The sequence below is a fragment of the Rhinatrema bivittatum genome, chromosome 12, assembly GCF_901001135.1.
Source record: "Rhinatrema bivittatum chromosome 12, aRhiBiv1.1, whole genome shotgun sequence".
NCBI lineage: Eukaryota > Metazoa > Chordata > Amphibia > Gymnophiona > Rhinatrematidae > Rhinatrema > Rhinatrema bivittatum.
Window position 1 is genome coordinate 46,679,297 of NC_042626.1, and position 22,890 is coordinate 46,702,186.

A 22,890-nucleotide genomic window follows, 5' to 3' on the forward strand; every position below is an offset into this window, starting at 1 on the left:
CCTAACTCTGGCTAGTAGATGTTGCTGTTGAGCAATGGTTGAGATTCCCTCATGTGTCGTGTCCCCCCCCCCCCCCCCCCCCCCAATGCTTACTTCTCCTCCTGGTGGCTGTGGATACTGATGCTGAAGCATCCCTGACCTGGAAATGGAACCCACACCCTCCATCCTCCCCAGCCAGCCCTCGGTAGTTGACTTTTAAGCCTGCTAAATTGTAGTTCTCCTTTAAAGGACACTAGGAATGTGGCAGGGGTTTGAAAACTTTCTACACTTCTACCATCCTCCTGCAAATATGGCAGCACACACAGCCCAAGAGAAAATAAGAGCCTTTATTTCAGATCAAGAATGCAACAATAAGAGATACCCAGGGCAATGTTAATTTGTGTCTTCAGGCTTATGGGAGACTGTGCATGTCCAGAGAAGAAAGGCAGAGAGAAAACCTCTTCTCCTTTAAAAAAAAAAAAAAAAAGAAAGAAAGGAACTCAGGAGTCAGTGCTGCCTCAGGCTTGAAGAGCGTTCTCCCTTCTAACAAGTGTTGTGTGGGGGGCTCCCAGTGCCTCAGGCTGAAAGTTTAACTGTTAATTTCATACTTGTCTCTTGGAAGAAGAGTGCTGAACATCAGGCATTGAAAGGAGGGATGAAAGCATGAAATCACGGGGAAAGAACAGGCTGGGCAGTGTGGGGGTCCCAGCAGGGAGTTTTGTTTTCAGCAGTGCCGCTCCTCATGTTAGACACTGGGAGTTAGGGGGCATGGAACGCTCTATGCTTGAAGATAAACTTACGTAATGGATAATAATTTCACAAGATATTCAGTACAAATTGTAAAAACAGGAAGGGCCTGATTTACTAAAGCTATTCTTCCATTCTCTGCCATGGAAAACATGCTTAGATTGTTAGCTGAAAACTAGAAAAAGTGTTAGATGTGAACTCACTGTCCTGATGGAAGAGGCAAAATAATTAATACAGAGTCTGGGTCTCTTAACTAACCTGATGAAGGGAGCTTATAGTTGTCAAAAGCCAGTCACAGATCTCTTAGGTTAGTCCAATAAAAAGGAATCGGCTACAGCTTCTTTGTTGATTCTTATTTTTGACTACAGATGGATATGGATGAAACCAAAGGCGGCACAGGCCTCCGTCAGTATTATCTCTCCAAAATCGAGGACTTGCAGGTGGGTCAGCCTTCCTTCTGCTGTTGCCAGAACCTCTATGTTTATTATTGCTTTTTGTCTGGCTGAAGGGGGAGAGTGTTTAGCAGAGCAGAGTGCCACATTTACCCTGGAGTGGCTGAAGGCATTTGGAACCCAAGCTGAGAGTGGGGAGAGTGGTGTGTGTATGATTCCAAGACACCAACAGAAAATTTGGGCAAAGGATGTTGGATGTGTCAGTCAGCAGTGGTCAGTTTTCATTTAGGAATCAGGATGGAAGAAACCTTGACGAATTTGGCCCTAAGGCATGTGAAGTGGCCTGGAATCCTTTTTTTTTTTGTTTTTTTGTAATTTTTGTGTATGTTAAACCTATTATTATTATAATTATTGATAATTAAATTTGATATACTGCAAATAGTAAAACAAGTTCACAGATATCAAATGACACCTAATATCAAATGACTTAAAATATAAATTGAGTCACAATAATTTCAAACATTCTAAAATAATAAATTAATCCATGACAGCACCAAGAACTAAAATAAACCGGTGATAAAACAGTGGGGAAAACCCACAAATAAACCACTAAAAACTTACTCTGAGAATATAAAATGCATTTTTCCCTGAGTCTCTCCAGAGTTGCTCACAAATGGTACCATTCAGTTTCCAACTGGCTCTCCAATCGTCCTGATCTAACACTTTGACTGCTGCTGCTAAGTCACATCTTTCCATCTTTGCCTTCCTACAGTTGGTGGTTAATGAGAAAAGTCAGAATCTGAGGCGTTTGCAGGCACAAAGGAATGAACTTAATGCGAAAGGTAAGCTAGGCTGGCATTTATAGGAGAGCCGCTGTCACTCTGGCTGAAATCCTGTACTCTGTGGAAAGCAACTGTCTCGTCATCACAGAAATTATTTTCCACGGTGGTTTACCTTGTTCTTCCTAGGCTGTTGCCTTCTCTGGACTTTACAGTTGTTCTTTGAATTCAATTGTAAAGTTAGTCTCCAAGTGTTATCTTGATCCTGACTGGCAGGTATTTGTTACATGGTTTTCCTTCAGGGGCCTGTTTTGTCTGTTATCTAATTATTTACACTTGGCGATGAAATGGTTTCTGTGTTTCACTGAATCTTGACTATTAATCCATCCCTGGAAGATTGTGTCTGCTGAGATATTTTTCTTTTTGTGTTAGTGCGGCTGCTTCGAGAGGAGCTGCAGCTCCTGCAGGAGCAGGGCTCCTATGTAGGAGAGGTGGTGAGAGCCATGGATAAAAAGAAAGTGCTGGTCAAGGTGGGTAGTGTCTACGTAACTCACAGCACCCAAGGCTTACTAAGATGTGAGATAGATAATACTCATTTATTACCACAAGTCAAAGCAGTATCTGTCCTAAAGAGTTTACTGTCTGAAAGGAAAAGCTGACAAGAGGAAGAGGAACCCCTCAGCTTGCTAAGATGCCCCTTCAGATCCCACCTCAGAATCTATTTTTGCCTATTTAACCCTGTACTAGGACCACAGTAGCAGACTCTCTGCTCCTTCATCACAGTGCTGTGCTGTTTCCTTCCCTCCTCAGACCTTGCCAGATCTCTTAGCTCTCTTCACTTGCACTTTAAACTGTTTGGAGAATGGGGGGAGGAATCTCCACCTTCTGCAGTAGTTTATGAATTTGTGATTGTCTTTACCTTGTGTAAGTTTGCTTATATCCCTTCTTCATTTGTGCCGTGCTGTGGGCATTTATGATTCTCTCTCAAAAAACCCTTTGTTCATCCCATAAGAAACCTCAGACCTGTGCCACATCTTGATGCTGCTGTTTCTAGTTTGTAACTTTCCTCATAAGAGGGCAGAACATCCTAAATGTGTCCAGGTGACCCCCGCAGCCAGTTGGGTTTTCAAGATAGAGATGGATTTGCATCCCTCGGAGACCTGGCATATGCAGATTGTGGCTAGCCTGAAAATCCGGCTGGCTTTGGGGTCACTGGTGCGGGTTTGGGAGACCCCGTCATAGAGAGGGCAGTTGCATGGCATTGCTGGATGACTCACTGCATGGGTCTGGCATCCGCCAGCAGGCGGCCCTGTCATTTGTGTTGCTTTCCTTACGCCACATGTGATTACTGCTCTCATTTTATCTAGGTTCACCCTGAAGGAAAATTTGTGGTCGATGTTGATAAAAATATTGACATTAATGATGTAAGTATTACATTCTTACACAGTTTTAGATTTTACAGAGGTGTGCGTTTTACTGTTTATATTCGTTCAGCTCCAAAATCATGCAGAAGATGTAATTTTATTTTATCTTATCTTCATCTTGTCCTTATGTCCATCCACGCAGGTCATATTTCTTTCCACTGTCAAGCACGTTTCAGTGCTCATGAATTAGCCACAGCACAGACCTGCCCTGTGCTCAACAATAGGCAGACCAAAAGGTTCTGCCTGGCCTCAGCTGTGGGTCTCTGTTCTGTTGGAGTACATCTGATTCCCTGTACGTACCCAGTCCAGACTCCTGGGTTTTGTACCCCTGCCAGCAGATGGAGACAGATAAAGTTTTATTGAAACTGCTGTATAACATAGAGTACCACCTGCAATCCCTTGCATATTTTGTCTCCAGCAGATGGCATAGTGCAAACCTGCAGTCTGAGGAAAAAATAAAACAGAAGTTCCTGAACATACTCAGATTAGTCCAGAAAAGTGGGTTGTGTATCCCTACCAGCAGATGGAGTCAGAGAGCAAAACTTTGGGCACTGCTATATATATATATGAGTGCCACCTGCAGTCCCTCAGTATTTCTCTGACTCCAGCAGTTGGTAGTTGTGCACTCCTGCAGTCTTAGTTTTTTCAGTTAGTTTAGGGAGATAGGAATTTCTTTTTTATTTTCCTTCGGCTGCTTCCTGAGGTGTTAGGCACCTTCGTGGGCCATCCCTCATTGGAAGCCAGGCGTCCAGGGGGGTTGGACACCCCTGACTTGGGTCTCGCCCACTCTGGTTCGGTGGTTGGAGGCCAGGGGCTCCTGGCTATACACCTCTGAAGCTGCTCCCTTGACTCCAAGCTTGTCAAGCTTATAAAGTTTGTAAAAAAAAAAAAAAGGACCTGCCTGGCTTGGCGTCGTTTTCCTGTGAGGTAAGGAGCCGGGGGCTTTCTCCTGCAGCGGGGGTGTGGTGAGGTGTGTGGTTCCCCCCCCCCCCCCCCGCATGTTTCCTCCGCTCCCGGGGCTCCAGGCTGCCTGGTGAGGTAGGGGGTGGTGCTAGCTGCGGTCCCTTTTTATTTGCGGCTGTGATTTTTGGCCTGCCGGCGAAATTTTCCCGTGCCGCTGTTCTCACAGCCGGCCGGCCTCCCGTCGAGATCAGTGCCTCTCGGGCCTGCCGTCTCTAGTTTTCCAGCGCCGCTGAAGTGCGTGCTTTTTCAGAACCGGATGGCCCCTGCATTTTTTCACCGCGTGGCCATGCGGTTCTTGAGATGGCGCCCCAGACCAAATTGGCACCCTACAGTGCCTGTGGAGCGTGCGGTCAGCCTCTGGATGCCCTTTTCTCTTTGCCCTGATTGTTCCTCGGGCCAGGAGGGTCCCTCAGGAATCGCTCCCCCTCCCATGGGGGAGGGCATTGCGGCACGGGCAGAATCACAGGGGGGGGGATGCCCCTCCTGTATTAGTCCCCATGGGGGAGGATCCTCTTTTGGGGATGGGCTGTGGGGAACCAGATGCTTTACTGGGGATGAGGATGAGCTGGAGGGTTTTTCTCCTCAATTTATTCTTATGCACCAAGTCTTCCTGGCTAGGAGTTAAGTGGTGCACAGGAGACCTGGACGTCGCTTGGATAGTTCGGAGCCGGTTCCAAAGAGGGGAAAGTCCGTGGATACCCAGCAGCCCTTGCTGCAACAGCTTCACCCTGTGGACAGCTCTCCCAGGGGATCCCAAGGGCCAAACCCAATCTCGGGACCTGCGCCGGATCCAGATACTGCGCCAGATACTGATCCATATGCGGATCCAGATCCGAACCCGGATTTGGGTGATGTCCCACATGATGACACAGATGGGGATGACACTCCGTCCACAGAGGGTGATGACCCCAGTGTGGTTCACCTGTTCAAGCGTGATGAGCTACGTCCCCTTATTCCGCTTAAAGTGGACGTGCTGGGGCTTAAAGTTTCGCAAGAGGAATCGGATAATGAAGGGGTTAACCCGGTGCTCAATGGTATTCGGGGACCGACCTCTTCCTTTTCTTTGCCCAAAAAGGTCCGCAAGCTGGTAACTCGTGAGTGGGATGCTCCGGATGCGGGGCTCAAAGTTGGCAGAGCTATGGCCAAGCTTTATCCCCTGTCGTCAGATGTATTTGACCTCCTCAAGATTCCGAAGGTGGATGCGGCTGTTTCAGGAGTTACAAAGAAGACTACCATTCCTGTGACTGGTGCCGCGGCCTTGAAGGACATGCAGGACCGCAAACTGGAAATCCAGTTGAAGCGGGTGTTTGAGGTAGCCGCTCTGGGCCTCAGAGCGGTGGTCTGCGCCAGCTTTATGCAAAAGGCTTGCCTTTGCTGGGTGCAGGAGGCAGCGCCCGGTTCAGGGACCCCATTGCAGACAGCTCGCTTGGAGGTGGGCATTGCATATGTGGTGGAAGCGGTCTATAATCTGTTGCGCACTTCGGCGCATAGCATCGTGTCCATAGTGTCAGCGCGTAGACTCCTTTGGTTGCGGAACTGGGCGGCGGCGGATTTGTCCTCAAAATCCCGCCTCTGTAACCTCCCCTTTAAGAGCAAGCTCCTATTCGGAGAGGAACTTGGTTAAGCTACTTGGGGAATCCAAGGGCAATCGCCTACCGGAGGATAGGCGAGCCTCCAGGAAGGTGTTTCCTTCGCGACCCCGTTATCGGGATACGCGCCGTTTTTGATCTGGCAGATACACCTCTTCTTCTTCCTCTTCTGGATCTAAACAGACTCCGGGACGCCAGCAGTCGTTTCGCGGGGGTCGTCACCCCGGGTAGTACTCAGGAAGCCTTGGGACTGGGGGAGGCAAACCCTTCCAATGAAGCCATGAGCACCCATTCCGTCGTCGAAGCTGTCTGAGGCAGATTATCCAACTTTTACATGGAATGGGAGAGGATCACTTTGGATCGCTGGGTCTTGGAAGTGATCAGAGACTGCTACGCCTTGGAGTTCTCCCGTCCAGTTCCAGAAGCCTTCGTGGAATCTCACGTGTCCTCCTGCTATATGCGCGTAGCAGTTCACGACACTTTACAGCGCCTCCTCGAGCTGCAAGCCATTGTCCCAGTTCCGGAGTCCGAGCGGGGCCGGGGCAGGTACTCTGTTTACTTCGTGGTTCCCAAGAAAGAGGGCGCCTTTCGTCCCATCCTCGATCTTCAGAAGGTGAATCGGAGTCTCCGGGTCCCACAGTTTTGAATGGAAATCCTGCGGGCGGTTATGGCAGCGGTTCGGAAAGGGGAGTTCCTAGCGTCCTTGGACCTCATGGAAGCGTACCTTCACATTCCGATCAGGTGGAACCATCAGCGCTACCTGCACTTCAAAGTGTTGGGTCAACATTTCCAGTTTCGAGCGCTTCCCTTCGGACTCGCTACAGCGCCTCGTACATTTACCAAGGTCATGGTAGTGGTGGCCGGCTGCACTGCAATGAGGGTTATGCAGGACCGAAAGTTGGAGCTCCATCTCAAGTGGATTTTTGAGGTTTCTGCTCTGGCCATCAGGGCTGTGATGTGCATCAGTCTGGTGCAGAAGGCATGCCTTCGGTGGATCAAACAGTTGCAGGAATCACATTCTGTGGGAGCAGTGGAAGCACAGCAGACAGATCGGCTGGAAGCAGCGGTGGCGTAAGAAGCAGATGTCTTTTAAATTCTAATCAGGACTTCTTCACGGATTATGATGTCTGCAGTGTCCACTAGGCGTCTGCTATGGTTGCGGAATTGGTCAGTGGATGTTTGGTCCAAGTCACAGTTTGGAGCATTTCCTTTTAAAGGAAGACTTGGAGAAGATTATGAAGCATCTGGGTGAAACCAAGGTTCACAAGTTGCTGGAGACAAGCCTAAGGGTAGAAAGCTGGTTCCAGCATGGTCTAGGTTTCAGGATAACAAGATTTCATCAGTCCAAACGTTCTGGAGGTCTGCAGCGGCAGTTTTCTGCAAGGACTTTGTCCTGGGGGCAGTAGGCCCGCCCGGGACAATTCTGGTACCAGTTCAGGAAGCACAAAGCCTTCACAATGATGAGAGGCCAGTCCACTCTTCGATTCCAGTTGTTGGAGGGCATTTATCGCTTTTTTTAGAGAAGTGGGTCAAGATTACCACAGACCAGTGGGTCCTCAAGGTGGTAAGAGACGGCTACACTTTAGATTTTGCTCTTCCCATCAGGGACGCTTTTGTTGTTTCCACTTGCGGTCTGCTTACGAAGCAGTTGGTGGTCTGAGAGACGGTAGATCGCTTGAAACTTCTGGGGGCTGTAGTGCCAGTTCCCATAGGGGAAAAGAGAACAGGAAGATATTCCATCTATTTCGTGGTTCCAGAGAAGGAAGGGTCCCTCAGGCCCATCCTAGATTTAAAGAAGGTAAATTCGGTTCTCAGAGTTCCATGTTCCACATGGAAACCTTAAGGTCAGTCATTGCAGCGGTATGCAAAGGCAAGTATTTGGCATCTCTAGATCTGCCTGATGGCTATCTGCACATAGCCATCAGGCAGGACCACCAAAGGTTTCTGTGGTTTATGATTCTTGGGGAACATCTTCAGTTTCGAGCTTTTCCCTTTGGCTTAGCAACGGCACTGCATCTGTTCATTAAGGTGATGGAGGTGGTGGCGGCGGCATTAAGAAGGGAAGGAGTGCTATGCATCCATTTCTGGATGATTGGCTCATCAGGGCAAAGTCAGAGGATCTCTGTTTGCTGTCTGTGCAGAAGGTGCTGGACTGCTTACAGTTGTTAGGCTGGGTAGTGAATTTTCCTAAGAGCCAGCTCTTTCCCTCTCAGTCCCTGGAGTATTTAGGGGTGCAGTTCGACACAAGGAAGGGGAGAGTATTCCTCATGGAGGACAGGTTCCAGAAGTTTCAGGGGCAAATTTATTACTTGCTGGGGCTATCAATGCCCAGATTTTTGGGAATATTTGCAGATACTGGATTCCATGGCTTCAACCTTGGAGTTGATTCCTTGGACATTTTACATATTCAACCTCTCCAGACGGCTCTTCTCTTCCGATGGAATCCTTTGTCAGGGGGGTTTCAGGTACCTCTTCTGCTAGAGGGGGAAGGCAGGAATAGTCTCTCTTGGTGGCTACTTCGGGAGAGTCTGGAATGGGGAGTGCCTCTGGAAGTTCCGGATTGGGTGGTGGTCAGTACCGATGCCAGTCTCACACACTGGGGAGCTGTGTGTCAGGATCAGGTGGCCCAGGGCCAGTGGTTGAAAAAAGAGGCTTCTTGGTCTATCAGTCGGTTAGAGAAGTGCAATTTGTATTATGTGGTTTTCTTCCAAGATTATGAGGTAGTTTGTTAAGAGTTCTCACGGACAGTGTGACTACTGTTGCTTATATCAGCCACCAGGGTGGAACCAGGAGTCGGGCAGTGGCTCAGAAGGCACAATTCTAGGTCCTCTGGGCAGAGGAGCATTTGGAGAGGATAGCGGTGTCATACATTGCCAGGGTGGACAATGTACAGGCAGATTTCCTGAGTCTCAAGGCGTTGGACCCAGGAAAGTTGGAGCTGTTGGAGGCAACGATGTCTCTAATTTGTGGCGAGGTCCTCATATGGACCTGATGGTGACCAGAAGAAACAAGAAAGTGCTGCAGTTCTTCTGCCGAAGAAGAGAGCAAGGTGTGCTGAGGGCATTGATGTTCCGATCCTGTCATGGCCTCACAATGTGCTGCTGTATGTCTTTCCTCTATGGCCTCTGGTGAGCAAGGTGATATGGCGGATAGAGAAGCATCTGAGAGACGTGATTCTTGTGGCTTCAGAGTGGCCATACCATCCTTGGTTCGCGGACCTTGTCAACATGGCCATAGACAGGCCCCTGAGGTTCAGCCATCTAGAGAATATTCTCCATCAGGGACCCATATTTTTGGAACAGGCGGCTCATTTCTGTCGTGCAGCCTGGCTTTTGAGAGGAGGCGACTAAGATGGCAGGGTTATCCTGAAGCGGTTATTATTACCTCATTGCAGGCCAGGCAGTCTTCCATGTCTATCTTATGTGCGGGTCTGGAAGGTCTTCGAGTCCTGGTGTATGGGTCGAGAAGTGCAGGTATTGCAGGCTACTGTGGCACATATTTTGACATTCTTGCAGGAGATTTGGTAAAAGGTTTGGCGTTTATTTCTATGAGGGTACAAGTAGCGGCCCTCAGTTATCTTTGTGGTAAAGTACATGGTTATTCTCTGTTCGCGTATCTGGATGTTGTACATTTCTTTGTGGAGTTAAGAACTTACGGCCGCCCGTGAAGAATGTCCATCTTGGAATCTGAATTTGGTGTTTACGGCTTTATGTGCGGCTCTATTTGAACCTCTGAAGAGAACAATTTTGAAGACTTAACGCTTACGGGGTTTTTTCCTGGTGGCCATTTGTTCAGCAAGGAGGATTTCGCAACTATAGTTATTATCCTGCTGGGATCCATTTTGCATATTTCTGAGGTAGAGGTGTCATTGCGCACAGTGCTCTCCTGCCTATGGTAGTCTCGGGGTTCCATGTTAATCAGATGGTGGAACTTCCAGCCTTTCTGGATCTGGATTTCTTAACCCCTCGTGCAAGGGAGCTGGGACTTTTGGACATCCGGGCATTGGTATGATATCTGAAGGTCCCTAATGATTTTCATATATCTGATCACCTTTTCATTCTCTGGAATGGCCCAAAGAAGGGGGAGTCAAGCTTCTAAAGCTACAATTTCGCGTTGGCTCAATCAGGCAATTGGTTCAGCATATATTTATAGGGGTCGGTCAGTGCCTGAACGTTTGAGAGCTTATTCGACATGTTCGGAGGCAGCCTCTTGGAAGTCACTGCACACTTTTGCCGGTTTTGGTGAGAGTATTCTGCAAGCAGGACTTTCTAGGTCCCTCCCAGTTTAGTGAGCTTAGGTACATCCCAGGAGTATGGACTGATTTGGGTATGTACAGGGAAAGGAAAATTGGTTCTTACCTTCTAATTTTGGTTCCTGTAGTACCACAGATTATTCCAGACACCCGCCCATAATATAAGAGGGAGAGTCGTCTGCTCATTTTCAAGGATATGTTTGAGTTACTGCAGAGTTGTTAGCTGTTTTTACTTTACTCAGGTTCTTTCTTAGCATGTTATAGCATAAGAACATAAGAACATAAGAAAATGCCATGCTGGGTCAGACCAAGGGTCCATCAAGCCCAGCATCCTGTTTCCAACAGTGGCCAATCCAGGCCATAAGAACCTGGCAAGTACCCAAAAACTAAGTCTATTCCATGTAACCATTGCTAATGGCAGTGGCTATTCTCTAAGTGAACTTAATAGCAGGTAATGGACTTCTCCTCCAAGAACTTATCCAATCCTTTTTTAAACACAGCTATACTAACTGCACGAACCACATTCTCTGGCAACAAATTCCAGAGTTTAATTGTGCGTTGAGTAAAAAAGAACTTTCTCCGATTAGTTTTAAATGTGCCCAATGCTAACTTCATGGAGTGTCCCCTAGTCCTTCTACTATCCGAAAGAGTAAATAACCGATTCACATCTACCCGTTCTAGACCTCTCATGATTTTAAACATCTCTATCATATCCCCCCTCAGTCGTCTCTTCTCCAAGCTGAAAAGTCCTAACCTCTTTAGTCTTTCCTCATAGGGGAGTTGTTCCATTCCCCTTATCATTTTGGTAGCCCTTCTCTGTACCTTCTCCATCGCAATTATATCTTTTTTGAGATGCGGCGACCAGAATTGTACACAGTATTCAAGGTGCGGTCTCACCATGGAGCGAAACAGAGGCATTATGACATTTTCCGTTTTATTCATCATTCCTTTTCTAATAATTCCCAACATTCTGTTTGCTCTTTTGACTGCTGCAGCACACTGAACCGACGATTTCAATGTGTTATCCACTATGACACCTAGATCTCTTTCTTGGGTTGTAGCACCTAATATGGAACCCAACATCGTGTAATTATAGCATGGGTTATTTTTCCCTATATGCATCACCTTGCACTTATCTACATTAAATTTCATCTGCCATTTGGATGCCCAATTTTCCAGTCTCACAAGGTCTTCCTGCAATTTATCACAATCTGCTTGTGATTTAACTACTCTGAACAATTTTGTGTCATCTGCAAATTTGATTATCTCACTCGTCGTATTTCTTTCCAGATCATTTATAAATATATTGAACAGTAAGGGTCCCAATACAGATCCCTGAGGCACTCCACTGTCCACTCCCTTCCACTGAGAAAATTGCCCATTTAATCCTACTCTCTGTTTCCTGTCTTTTAGCCAGTTTGCAATCCACGAAAGGACATCGCCACCTATCCCATCGCCCTATCCCTATCGCCACAACCCTCTTGTTCGTAGGAATTAGGGTGGGCTGTTAAAATTAATTGTTTTAGTTTTGGTATCTTGGCTTGGAAACAGTTCCATACTGAGGGACTGCAGGTGGCACTCTGTTATATAGCAGTTTCAATAAAACTTTCTCTGTCTCCATCTGCTGGCAGGAGTACAAAATCCAGGAGTCTGGACTGATCTGTGGTACTACAGAAACGAAAATTAGCAGGTAAGAACCAATTTTCCTTTCGCTGTTTTTGCTCTGGACGTGCTGACTTGGGTACAGAGGTGAGCTAAGGCTTTCCTGATGAGATCAGTTACCACTGCCACCTTGATTATGGGGGTATTTTAGCTGATAAATTGTATCCCAGAATAAAAGGGTTTAGTTTCTCTCTGCTTGTCTTTTGTTATGAGGTATAGTTATTTTGCCCATAGGTTGATCAGCTCTTGCACAGATGTCCCTTAGGCTTTCAGGAGGATCTCTCTTTCTCTCTGCTAGCGCTGCCAGTGTGCCTGAAGAGCAGGGTAGAAAGGTAGCAATGGTGATTTAATTCTACACCAGGGGATTTAACCTGTGACAGAATGGAGGGGTGTGAATGACCAAGCTCTAGGGATTTCCTGCTAGCCGAGCTTGGGGAGCTGCTTCTTTGTGTTAGCAGTTGCTTCCCCTTCCTATGCAAATCAGTGGAGTGTGGGTTGCACAGTGTCCTCCAAGCTAGGTCTGCGTTTGTAGTTTGTGGCTGTTTTCCTTTGATTACGTGTACAGAACCACTGTGGTACAGAACTCTCTTTCATACAGTTGTTAGCCACATGGAAATTCACAGTATTTGGGGGGGGGGGGGGGGGGGGGGGACATGTTTATTAAATGCCAAGCCATGGTAAACACAGACAGATTTGTATGTCACATCTATCTTGGTTATAAGGACAGAGGACCTGATTTACTAAGGCTTTTCTTCCTTTATGTCTTTATGAGAAAAATGGTTCGTAAACAAGGGCCAGAATTTTCTGTTTAGTGATTCAGCTAAAGCACATCTTGCTGTCAAGGGCTGCTAGAACATATTTATTTTCATCTACATTTTAGTTGATTGTCCACTTATTCCTTTGTTTTGTCTTCTTTCACTAGGTGACCCCAAACTGTCGGGTGGCACTGCGCAATGACAGCTACACACTGCACAAAATCCTGCCCAATAAGGTGGACCCCCTGGTGTCCCTCATGATGGTGGAAAAGGTCCCCGACTCTACGTATGAAATGATTGGAGGCCTCGACAAACAGATCAAAGAGATCAAAGAAGTGATCGAGCTGCCAGTGAAACACCCAGAGCTGTTTGAGGCACTGGGGATCGCCCAGCCTAAGGTACCTAGCTTGGAGATCAGGAGGCCACAAAACGATGCCTACCTAAATCATATGTTCCAAGTGCCACACTGTTGACGATCCCTGTGTCCAGTGGTCATTAAACCTGCCTATTAATAGCACTAAATGGAGCAGAATCATTGCTGAGGGTCTCCAGACTTCTTCCATTGATCTGCTTGGTGTCTGTGGAAGTACACAGCAATCTCCCTCACAACCTTTTGTTTCATTGTATACTGAAGAGTAGGGACTCTGCCTCCATACTAATGTTTGCCCCCAACCTGACTGGCTCTTTCAGGGCGTTCTACTTTATGGACCACCTGGGACAGGGAAAACTCTACTGGCCCGAGCTGTGGCTCATCACACAGACTGCACCTTCATCCGGGTCTCTGGGTCTGAGCTGGTGCAGAAGTTCATTGGAGAAGGTGGGTATGAAAACTTTCTGCTGCCAAAATCCTTTATAGCCAGGGTGGTGCATGTGAGAAGCATGTCCCAGTCACTGGTGAGCAGTTACCTTTGCATATAAGCGGTGTATTTGTCCCAGTTACTGGAGAGTGGGCATATAGATATAAGTGATGTCTCTGACTCTGTTATTTGTAACCAATAATGCTGAGTGCATAAACTGCTCATTCCAGGCTTGACCTCCGATAGGCCTGTTCTATATTCCTAGGTGCCCGCATGGTGCGGGAGCTCTTTGTCATGGCTCGAGAGCACGCACCGTCCATTATCTTTATGGATGAAATAGACTCCATCGGCTCGTCACGGCTGGAGGGTGGCTCCGGTGGAGACAGCGAGGTCCAGCGAACTATGCTGGAGCTCCTTAACCAACTGGATGGGTTTGAAGCCACCAAGAACATAAAGGTGAGCAGCATGAGGGGAGTGATAGGCCTTGAATTCCATGTATTAATAGCCATGCAGAGTATTAATAGATGTGGTCTAATGTTCCTAGCTGGAAAAATTAAAGGCTAATCTGGTTAATGGAATTTGAACCTGTAGATCTGTTTATCCGGATGCTGTAGAATGGGATTTGTGATATATTTATTTTTTCAGCAAGACCTCTCTTAAGTCACTGCCTCATGGGCTTGTGACTTCTTAGGCTGTTGTTTCCTGGTTTGACGTTTTGGATTGAGTCTGTGCAGAATCTGTAATTGGAGCAGCCTGGGCATTCAGAAGCAGAGGTCAGCGGGGCTGTCAGTAAGAAGCATATTATTGTGAATATTACACTCTCTTTTATGCTGGTTATAAAAGCTGTCCTGAATTTGTTGTTCCTGTTATCTGTCCCTGCTTGCCTCTGTCCCAGAGCAGGTTTGTCTGCTTGCACGGGTGCGATCAGAAATGATCATGAATGCCAGGATGCCGTGAGAACTGGCAGCCAGATGCAGTTTTCCCGTAGAAGGGTATTTTATTTTTAAAATGGTCCAGAATGGAACCTGCTGCCAGATAAAGTTAGGGAAATGGAATTTTCTACTAAATTGCACAAAGAATGGGGAAAAATGTAGTGCCACATGAGCAGGAAGACATCAAAATAAAACAGCAAGCAATCCAGTAAAGTAAGGAATGCAAAAACAGAAAGAAATTCAATATATAGCAAAAATAGGATAGAGAAATTAACAGCATGCCTCACACTGACACAGGCTGCCAAGCTCTTACATAGAAATACAGATGACATAAGAGTTTTTCATCCCTGTTACATCATCTTGGACTACGCTTTTAAGTTTTGACCATTTGCCTTTCTGCAGTGACTTCTTCACAATAAATTAGTTCTTAACATAAGTAAACGTTAACTGATTATATTGTGCAGGTTTCCATTAGTAGACCCCTAGCTACTACCCTTCTTTATGAGGGTCACCTTCTGCTTATTAAATTGCAAGTGAGAAATCTGGATGCGGTCCTAGGCAATGCTCTCTCAATGTGCCCGCATATAAAATCAGTTGCATCCTTAGCCTTCATGAAATTGCGAATGCTGCACAGGTTAAAACAACTGCTTGACACTTGCAACTTTTGCACTGTGAGCCTTGATTTTTCCCACAGTGTGGACTATTTAATTCTCTTTTATTTGGGTTTCCAGCCAATTCAGCAACAGCATCACAAACTGTGTGGAATTCTGCATCACGCATTCTACCTGGCATTTCAGTTCTTTAGGATCTATCTCCTGTGCTCTCCACTTTACGTTTGGCTGTCAACAGTGAATTAAATTTAAAATCCTTATGTTAATCCATAGATGGATTAATAATACTCTGTTTTTGCAGATTTATAAACCAGTGTGATCACTTAGATAGCTAATCAAAGTTTGCTCGACGTACCCTCCTCTAAGCTTGCTCATTTAACTGAAACGCGTGATCGGTCTTCTAAGTTGCCAACCCAACATTATGGCGCGCGTGTCCTGACTGTCTTCTTCTGATGTCAGATACGATGCAGTTTACAAAGGCACCGAAAACTCAGAAGCTTTTAACCTAAATGAAAAACTGTACTCGTCCAAACAATGCATTTGCTCCCCCTTTCTATGTATCATTGCTCTGTTTTTTTTTTGTCCTGCCCACCAGTCAAAAAATGTGGGCATATTCCTCTTATCCAACATTTGGAGGCAGAGTTGGTACTTTTTTTTTTTTTTTTTAAATCACCTCTATTACCTCTTTAGAATCCTACATGCCAGTGTTCTCTGCCTCCAGCTACCAAGAGGACGGTTGGTCAGCACACACCTAAAGACTTTTCTATTTCAGCCTAATTTTATAGCCACTTTTTTCTTTTTTGAAGTAAAGCTGCTGCCATGCATGTGTGGATCGTATCTCCTGCAAAGTAACGAGCCACTCTCTACTCATCTTTCTCCTGACAGTTGATTGAGTCAAAAGCTGACGATTGTTTGTTTCATGCATTTCTGTTACCTTAGCAGCTTTTGAGCATAACTTAAACAACTTACCTTACCTCCTTCAGCTGCTTCAGCTATCGGTTTTGCAGTATTTTATATTTTTGCACCATTTTACATTTGTATAGTTTTGTTGTTTCTTGCTTGTTATAATTTTTGTTACTTTTGATTTTATGGAGGTTTATTATACCCTGCTTCAATCTTTGTGTAGATTGTGGGTAATAAATCTTTTAAAATATAAATAAATGGCAGCAGAAAAAGACTCAAGTGCTCCATCCTACCTGCCCAGCAAGCTTTTTTTTGTTTTTAGGGCACTCTGCCCTTCTGTGCAGATGATCCCGCGTGGCTTCTCTTAAGGGTAGTAACTGCCACTCCGTGCAAGTTACCCCAGTTAACGCAGGTTAGCATTTCCTATGGCTTTTGCTTCTGAATGCAGAGACTGTGTCTAAGGCAATTCTTCTAGTGGAAGAAGATCCCCTTGGTGGTGATAGTGATGCCCCAGTTCCCACTGACCCTGGTCCTGACTTTGAGCTTGCAGATATTGGAAGTGCATTTAAAGTTCAACTACATGCAGCATATTATGTAATATAGAAACAGAGAATATGATAGCAGATACCCAGTTTACTTCTAGGTGCAATGCTGATCTCCGGCTTTTCCTTTACTTCTTCACAACTAGGCATCCTCTGTATTTATGCCAGGTCTGAAATTCTCTTACTGTTTTTGCCTCCACCACTTCCCCCATGTAGTCTCCATTTCCATAAAACAAAAATCCTAATATTACTCCAGAGTCCTAACCCCCTTGGAGCCTTGCCCCTGGAAAAGGTTTGCTTCGTGTGCGTTATTTACACCTTTCAGGCATTTGAATATCTCTTATCATATCTCCACCTCCCTCCTCTAGAGCATGCGTGTTCATAAATTATGCTTTAACTCTCTTTATGAAAAGGTTCACCCAAGGTGGTGCACAGCAAGTTGAGGTCCTTCAGTCTTGTTTCTTATGGTTTATGGTGCAAAGAGAGATTGAAATCCTGAGTTCAGGAGCTTCCTATGAAACTGGTCAATGAAAACCTATATTGGGTCATGTGATGATCTCTTTGATACGAGATAACTTGAAAATAAAAAGGTCGTCTTCTATGTGATTAATAATAAACATCCCTTTCACCCCAGTAATTGGACAGTACATGTTCTGATCATTCAAATTATTGGATTTGTGTTCTTCCTCTGGCTTTTAGGTTATAATGGCCACAAACAGAATCGATATACTGGACTCTGCACTCTTGCGGCCAGGGAGAATTGACAGAAAAATAGAGTTCCCCCCTCCCAATGAAGAGGTGAGTGACTGCTGGTTGAATTCCTTAGGGTGTGTCCCTGGTGCTCCGATTCAGGTACAAATCTGCAGCTGCACAGAGCCAGTATCTGTTATGGTGTGGGTGGTGAGTTGTATTTACAGGATCCATGTCTGTTCAGAGGTAAAATGCTATTCCAGGTTTCACTTATTGATGATTGTTGCCTTAACTCTATTTTTCTCACCAGCCAGAGGGTCCAAGTCTTACAGCCTGTAACTTGAATGTGACACCCATAGGAGGTTTTTATGTGGGCCTGCTTAATACTTAGATAAAATGCATCCCTCTGGTATTGTTTGATGTGAAAGCCTGGCTGGTTTGTAGCTCTTGGTGACTAGAGTTGTCCATCTCCACTGTCACATGATCACTCTGAATTCTCCAGGAAGATGGTTGATGTGTGTTTTTCACTGTCGTTTCCCAATCCTTTCTGCTTGTGGTCCATAGGCACGTTTGGATATTCTGAAGATCCATTCTCGGAAGATGAACCTCACACGGGGTATCAACCTACGTAAAATTGCTGAGCTGATGCCAGGAGCATCAGGAGCGGAGGTGAAGGTAAGCAGTGACTACAGGGCAATGTTTACCAACTAGTGTGCCATGGCTGATACCCAGATATGCCACAAAATCTTCTTCCAGCTGCTAAGCAGAGCCTAATAAAGAGTTGACGCACCATGGCAGACTTCATTTTATCTTCTCTCTACACCTCCCAGTGTGCACACTGTCCTCTTGCTAGCAGGAGGCGGGACGAAGAGCAGCGCTTATCTGCTGCTGTTTCGCCCTCTGTTGGCTTTCCTCTGCAGTTGAAACCATGCAGGGCCCCATAGTCTCACCAAGACCTGTTGTCATCATGCAGTTCCCTTTGCAATTGGAAGCCCAAAGAGGACTGAAAAGCAGCACCAGGTAAGTGCTGCTCGCTGATTTTTGCCAGTTCTAGGTCATGGGGGGAAAGGGAGAGCTGAATGAGCCAGGGGGGTGTGGAGGGAGAGACAGATGAATTTGCCAAAGTGTGTAGGGGGAAAGGGAAGGAATGGTGATGCTGATGCCAGAATGGGGGGGGGGAGAGTAGAGAAGGGTCCGTGATGATTTGGGAAGTTGGGATAGGGTTGGTGGCAAGGGGAAGAGAAAGTGAAGATGATAATGTCAGGAGGAGAGAGGGAAGAGAAAATGATGTGCTATGATAAAATGAACCTTGTGCTAGGTGGTTGGGAACCACTGCTCCAGGGGATCATTGGCATCAATGCAAGGTAAGCAGTCACTATTCAGGGAACTGTCATTGTCCACAAGGGGGCAGCACATAATTTATACAAGCGGTTCTATAGCTTTGTATGGATTTAGATTACATGTTCAGATAAACTTTTCTTTGTTTCAATTTAATTCAATTTCTGCAGGGCTATTAATTTTATCCATTTATGTTTAAGTCTATTTTAATTGAATTTTACAATATGCAAACAGAAAAAAAAAAGAAAACTTGAAAGAAATGCAGTGGTCCATCATGGATAATAATAAGAAAATCCTATACTACTTTTACAAAAGAAAAGGAAACATAATATAGAAATACGTTAGTGGCATCAAAGTCTTATAACCAGGGCTTTTGATTTTCGTTTATAATCTAAATACACCGATAAAACACCCTGGGAGCACAAATCGTGTGTTTTGGTTTTAAGCGACTTACCCCTAAAACTGACCTTGCTGCTGACGACATAAATCATCCGGCATGACGCCTTCCCCTGTGCATTTTCCTGTATTCTCGATTGTCTGGCAGTCTTCTCGTCCATGCCAGTGTAAGCACACTCTTGCTGCCGCATAGGGCTTGCGCCTTCTTCCTGAATAAGAAGTGCCTTTGCCACTGCTAGCTGGGATACGTTGTCTTCCCAAACTGCTCTCTCTAAAACAGCCAAGTGCTGCTTGTTTCTTTCTTTTAAAACTGCTGTTACTGTGCCAGAGAGGGATTGAGAGAGCAGATCAGGAACAGAGAGGGAGCTGAAACAAGCAGAACATGTTTTTTTTTTACCCCCTATTGCTGTTGTCGCTGATAAAGAGAATGTGACAGCAGAACAGAAACCCATGACATGCTTTCTTCCTAAGCTGATAAAATTGGCTCGTTTTAGGCGGTTCAACCCATTGGTCCTTTCCCCTGCTTCCTTCGTGAAATGAGCCCGAGAAAGCTGTCTGCCATAAAGGCAAACAGGAGCTCCTTTTTAAAAACAATTGGTAATTTAAGGAAAAAGGCCATGCTTTTATTTTAAGCTGCTAGTACTAAACTAAGAGCAGGCACTGGCTAACCAAAATAGTCTTTTTTTTTTTTTTTTCTCCCAATTCCTTGGGTGAACAAAACTGAGAGAAACCAGGCCAGGAGGGATGTGCTGTCCTTTCTTATTTTTTATTTCACATAAAGAAATTGTCCAAAATAATAAAGGAACCAACAAAATGAAACATGATTTATGGTTATTAAATCAAATACACCAAAAAATATGCTGAAAATTCGATTTTGAGTCGTGAAAACACTTAAAAAACCCACCAATTTTTGATACCCTCCAAAAATCCTTAATTGCCTGAAAAATAATCCCCTTAATTTGCATTTTATAAAGCCCTAGGATCAGAAGCCCTACTTATAACCCACAATTAAAAAGAGAACAAAAAATAGCAAGAGGAAAAATGAAACAAAAGTACCCCATGTACAATCTAAATATGGTAATGGATTGACCCTAAACCATTATAGGACGTGCATCAAAGGAGAGAGCTAAGCCCAGATGGGACAGAAAATCTATCTTGCAAGAACACTCTTAAAAAATCAGCAACAAAGAAGATGCACCTGACCCCCTGATATTTAATAAGGCACTTGCAAGGGTGCCTAAGGGAAAACAGCAGCTCGCCAGTGCTGGATGCTGCAGAGGAAACTGGTTTTGTTTATTGTCGCTTTAGAAATAGCTGGAAAATGTAGGTTCTCAAATCCAAAAGCTCTCTATGACGGGGAACCCGTTTGTAGGGTTTAATCCCTATTGGACTCGCAAACATAAAAAACAATAATAGGACAGAAAGAACATCCGCTTCACTGGACGCTTTCAGGATTTGACTTATGTCCAGGCTGTCCATCGACAACTGCCCAGTCTGGAGATTTTCTTTACTCCCTTGCTTGATTTTCTCTTGGAGTAAATAATATATCTTGGCATATTCAAACACGTCATAAGAGATTTTTAAAAAATATTTCCTTTGCTGAAATTGTAGCGGTTTTAGGGAAGTTCAATAAGCTGAGATTCATTCTCCTGACTTTCACATTTAGATTTAAGGACCCAGTTTTAGAGAGGTAGAGAGAGAGAGATTTGGAGGGCAGTAGTATGTGGGGGTAGGGGTGCTTGAAAGGTTGTGGGGGGTGGGATTTGGCTGGGAATTCAAATGCTTATCTACCCAGAGTTATAGAAAACCAAAGGAAGAATCTCAGCTGAGCAGCCTGGATGAACCAGTTGGTGCATATGCGCCATGCTGCCAGGCCTTTTGCCTGGGCATGTTAGCCACAGTCTTCCAGTCATGTAGAAAATTGGTTCAGTTCCAGAATCACAAAATCCACTCACAACTCCAAATATCATTAATCTGAAATGTGTAGCAGGTCAAACATTGTCTGTATAGAAATAATAGAACATTTTGCATATATGCACAGAAAAAGCACAAGTAGACTGAGCTCTATGGATGGATGTCTTCAGGGCTGGCAATTTCCCAGGCACCAGGTTTCAATACTGGTGCCCAGGTTCGGAAATGGGCATTTTGGCCCCAATTCAGGCCGGTGAAGAGGAGGTGTTCTGCAGACAGTGATGTTCTGCTGGCTGTCAAAGAGGAGCCCTACCGCTGCCCCATTATCCTCTTCTCCCCTGCCAGGCTACTGCAGGAGTGAAGTCGGCAGCATGAAGGGCACAGCTTGAATCCCTCGGGCTGCTGCTTCCCTTTCTCCCCACCTCCCTTTTTAAACAGGAAGAATGTGGGGGAAAGGTAAGGTTCCATGGGGTCTTTGAGCAGCTGATCCTATGTTGTCCCCCCACTTACTTTACTGTGGGGTCGGATGGGGGTAAGATGGGAGAGAGAAAGAGAAATAGTGTGTGTTGGGGTGGGGGAGACAGATGAAATGGAGGACAGAAGTGGAGAAATAGGTTCACCTTGGGGAGAGCTGGTTTGGGGATGAAGACAGAGGTGCACCATGAAGAAGAATGGAGAAATAGAATTTTGGGGTAAACAGGGTATCAGGTTGCAAATTCTGGTCCTCAAGGTTTGCACACAGAGCTGGTTTTCAGGATCTCCATAATTAATTTTTTTTATATATTTGCATTCATTTTTTATTTAATTCTTTTATTTAATTCCTTTTTTATGCTAATTCCACTCTACCTTTCTTCCTGGCTCCTTTAGCCCCCAAGTTCAATGCCCTTGTTTTATGTAACTTTGCTTGTTTCAGCCTTCTTGTTTGGTTACACTTGTTTATCCCCTAAGTTCCATGTAAACCGGCCTGATGTGAATTCTATTCGTGAAGTCCGGTCTAGAAATATATATTAAATAAATAAAATAAAATTTTTATTCAAGATCAAGATTTTATTTGGTTATCCTGAAAACCAAATGTTCTTGCAGCACTGAAGAACTAAAGTTTGTCATCTCTACCTAGTTCTTAAAACTTACCTGCTGGTGCCTGGGATTTTGTAATGTTTTTCCAGCCTTGGGTGTCTGCTGTCAATGAAATGGTAATAAGGAGTATGAACTACACTGCCGTCAGATGTGTCTGACCAGCCCTTAGGTTAGTCTGCCATTTATGTGTGCATGTACCTTGCAGGGGGTGTGCACAGAAGCTGGGATGTACGCACTGAGAGAAAGACGTGTTCACGTCACACAGGAAGACTTTGAGATGGCTGTAGCCAAGGTAATGTATCACTTATTAAATGTTCTGAACTCCCACAGACTAAAAGTAAGAGGTTGTGCTGCAGCTGGGGGAGCAGCGATGTAGGTGAGGGGCTGTCCTTGGTTTAAGGTTAGGAGGTGCAGTGGGACCCTATCATGGTCTTTCCCTGTCTGTAACACTCACGTTCTGCTGACTTCCAACAGACACAAAGGTTTTATGTATAATATATAAAGCAAAATAAAAAATTAAATATTATAATATGTAATAAATAAAGCCTCTGGAAATTGTATACTGTATTACTAATTAGCAGATTTGTACTTATAGATGGTTTTGTATTAATTATGGCTTTTCCTGTGCACCACTTTGAAGCCTAGAGTGGAAGCCCTTTAAATTGCTGGCTGTGCATGGATGAGAATTATTGTGTGATGGGGGGTTTCAGAGCCAATCCTGACTTGTAGACTAGATTACTGCCCAGGATTTACTTTGTGGGTAGTGAAAGTTTTTTAAAGCCCAGGTGGTGAGCAGCTCCTTGCTTTTTACATGGACACCACTTCGCTTCTGCTGGAATTGCAGCCTCTGACATCTCTCACAAAATATGTCTAGAGATACAGTTGCATGCACTTCCATTGTATGCAGATCTAATACTTCCTGTTAATCCCAGATCAATCCAGATGACTGATTTTGCATCCCTACCAGTAGATGCTGACAGAGAAGAAAAACATTACCGAGCCTCTAGTATTTAGGCAGTGTACCACCTGCAGTCCCTCAATATTTCTCTGTCTCCAGCAGATGGTAGAGGTGTAAAGCACCTGCAGTCTAAGACTTCAAAAAAAGAAAAAAAAATTGGATTAGCTCCCGGAGGTGTTAGGACCTAAGTAGG

General features: G+C 45.1%; 1 protein-coding gene across 2 annotated transcripts in view; it reads left to right on the forward strand.

Moving 5' to 3' along the window:
- The window catches only part of PSMC5 (proteasome 26S subunit, ATPase 5), a 40,647-nt gene that overhangs the window by 6,496 nt on the left and 11,261 nt on the right, over positions 1 to 22,890 (forward strand). For both annotated transcript variants that reach the window (XM_029572904.1, XM_029572905.1), the window contains exons 2-11: positions 1,095 to 1,166; positions 1,891 to 1,960; positions 2,330 to 2,427; positions 3,265 to 3,321; positions 12,710 to 12,940; positions 13,233 to 13,359; positions 13,605 to 13,795; positions 17,027 to 17,125; positions 17,582 to 17,692; positions 21,945 to 22,031. In XM_029572904.1, the coding sequence (XP_029428764.1) occupies positions 1,095 to 1,166; positions 1,891 to 1,960; positions 2,330 to 2,427; positions 3,265 to 3,321; positions 12,710 to 12,940; positions 13,233 to 13,359; positions 13,605 to 13,795; positions 17,027 to 17,125; positions 17,582 to 17,692; positions 21,945 to 22,031 (1,143 nt within the window). The remainder of the gene's footprint in view (positions 1 to 1,094; positions 1,167 to 1,890; positions 1,961 to 2,329; positions 2,428 to 3,264; positions 3,322 to 12,709; positions 12,941 to 13,232; positions 13,360 to 13,604; positions 13,796 to 17,026; positions 17,126 to 17,581; positions 17,693 to 21,944; positions 22,032 to 22,890) is intronic.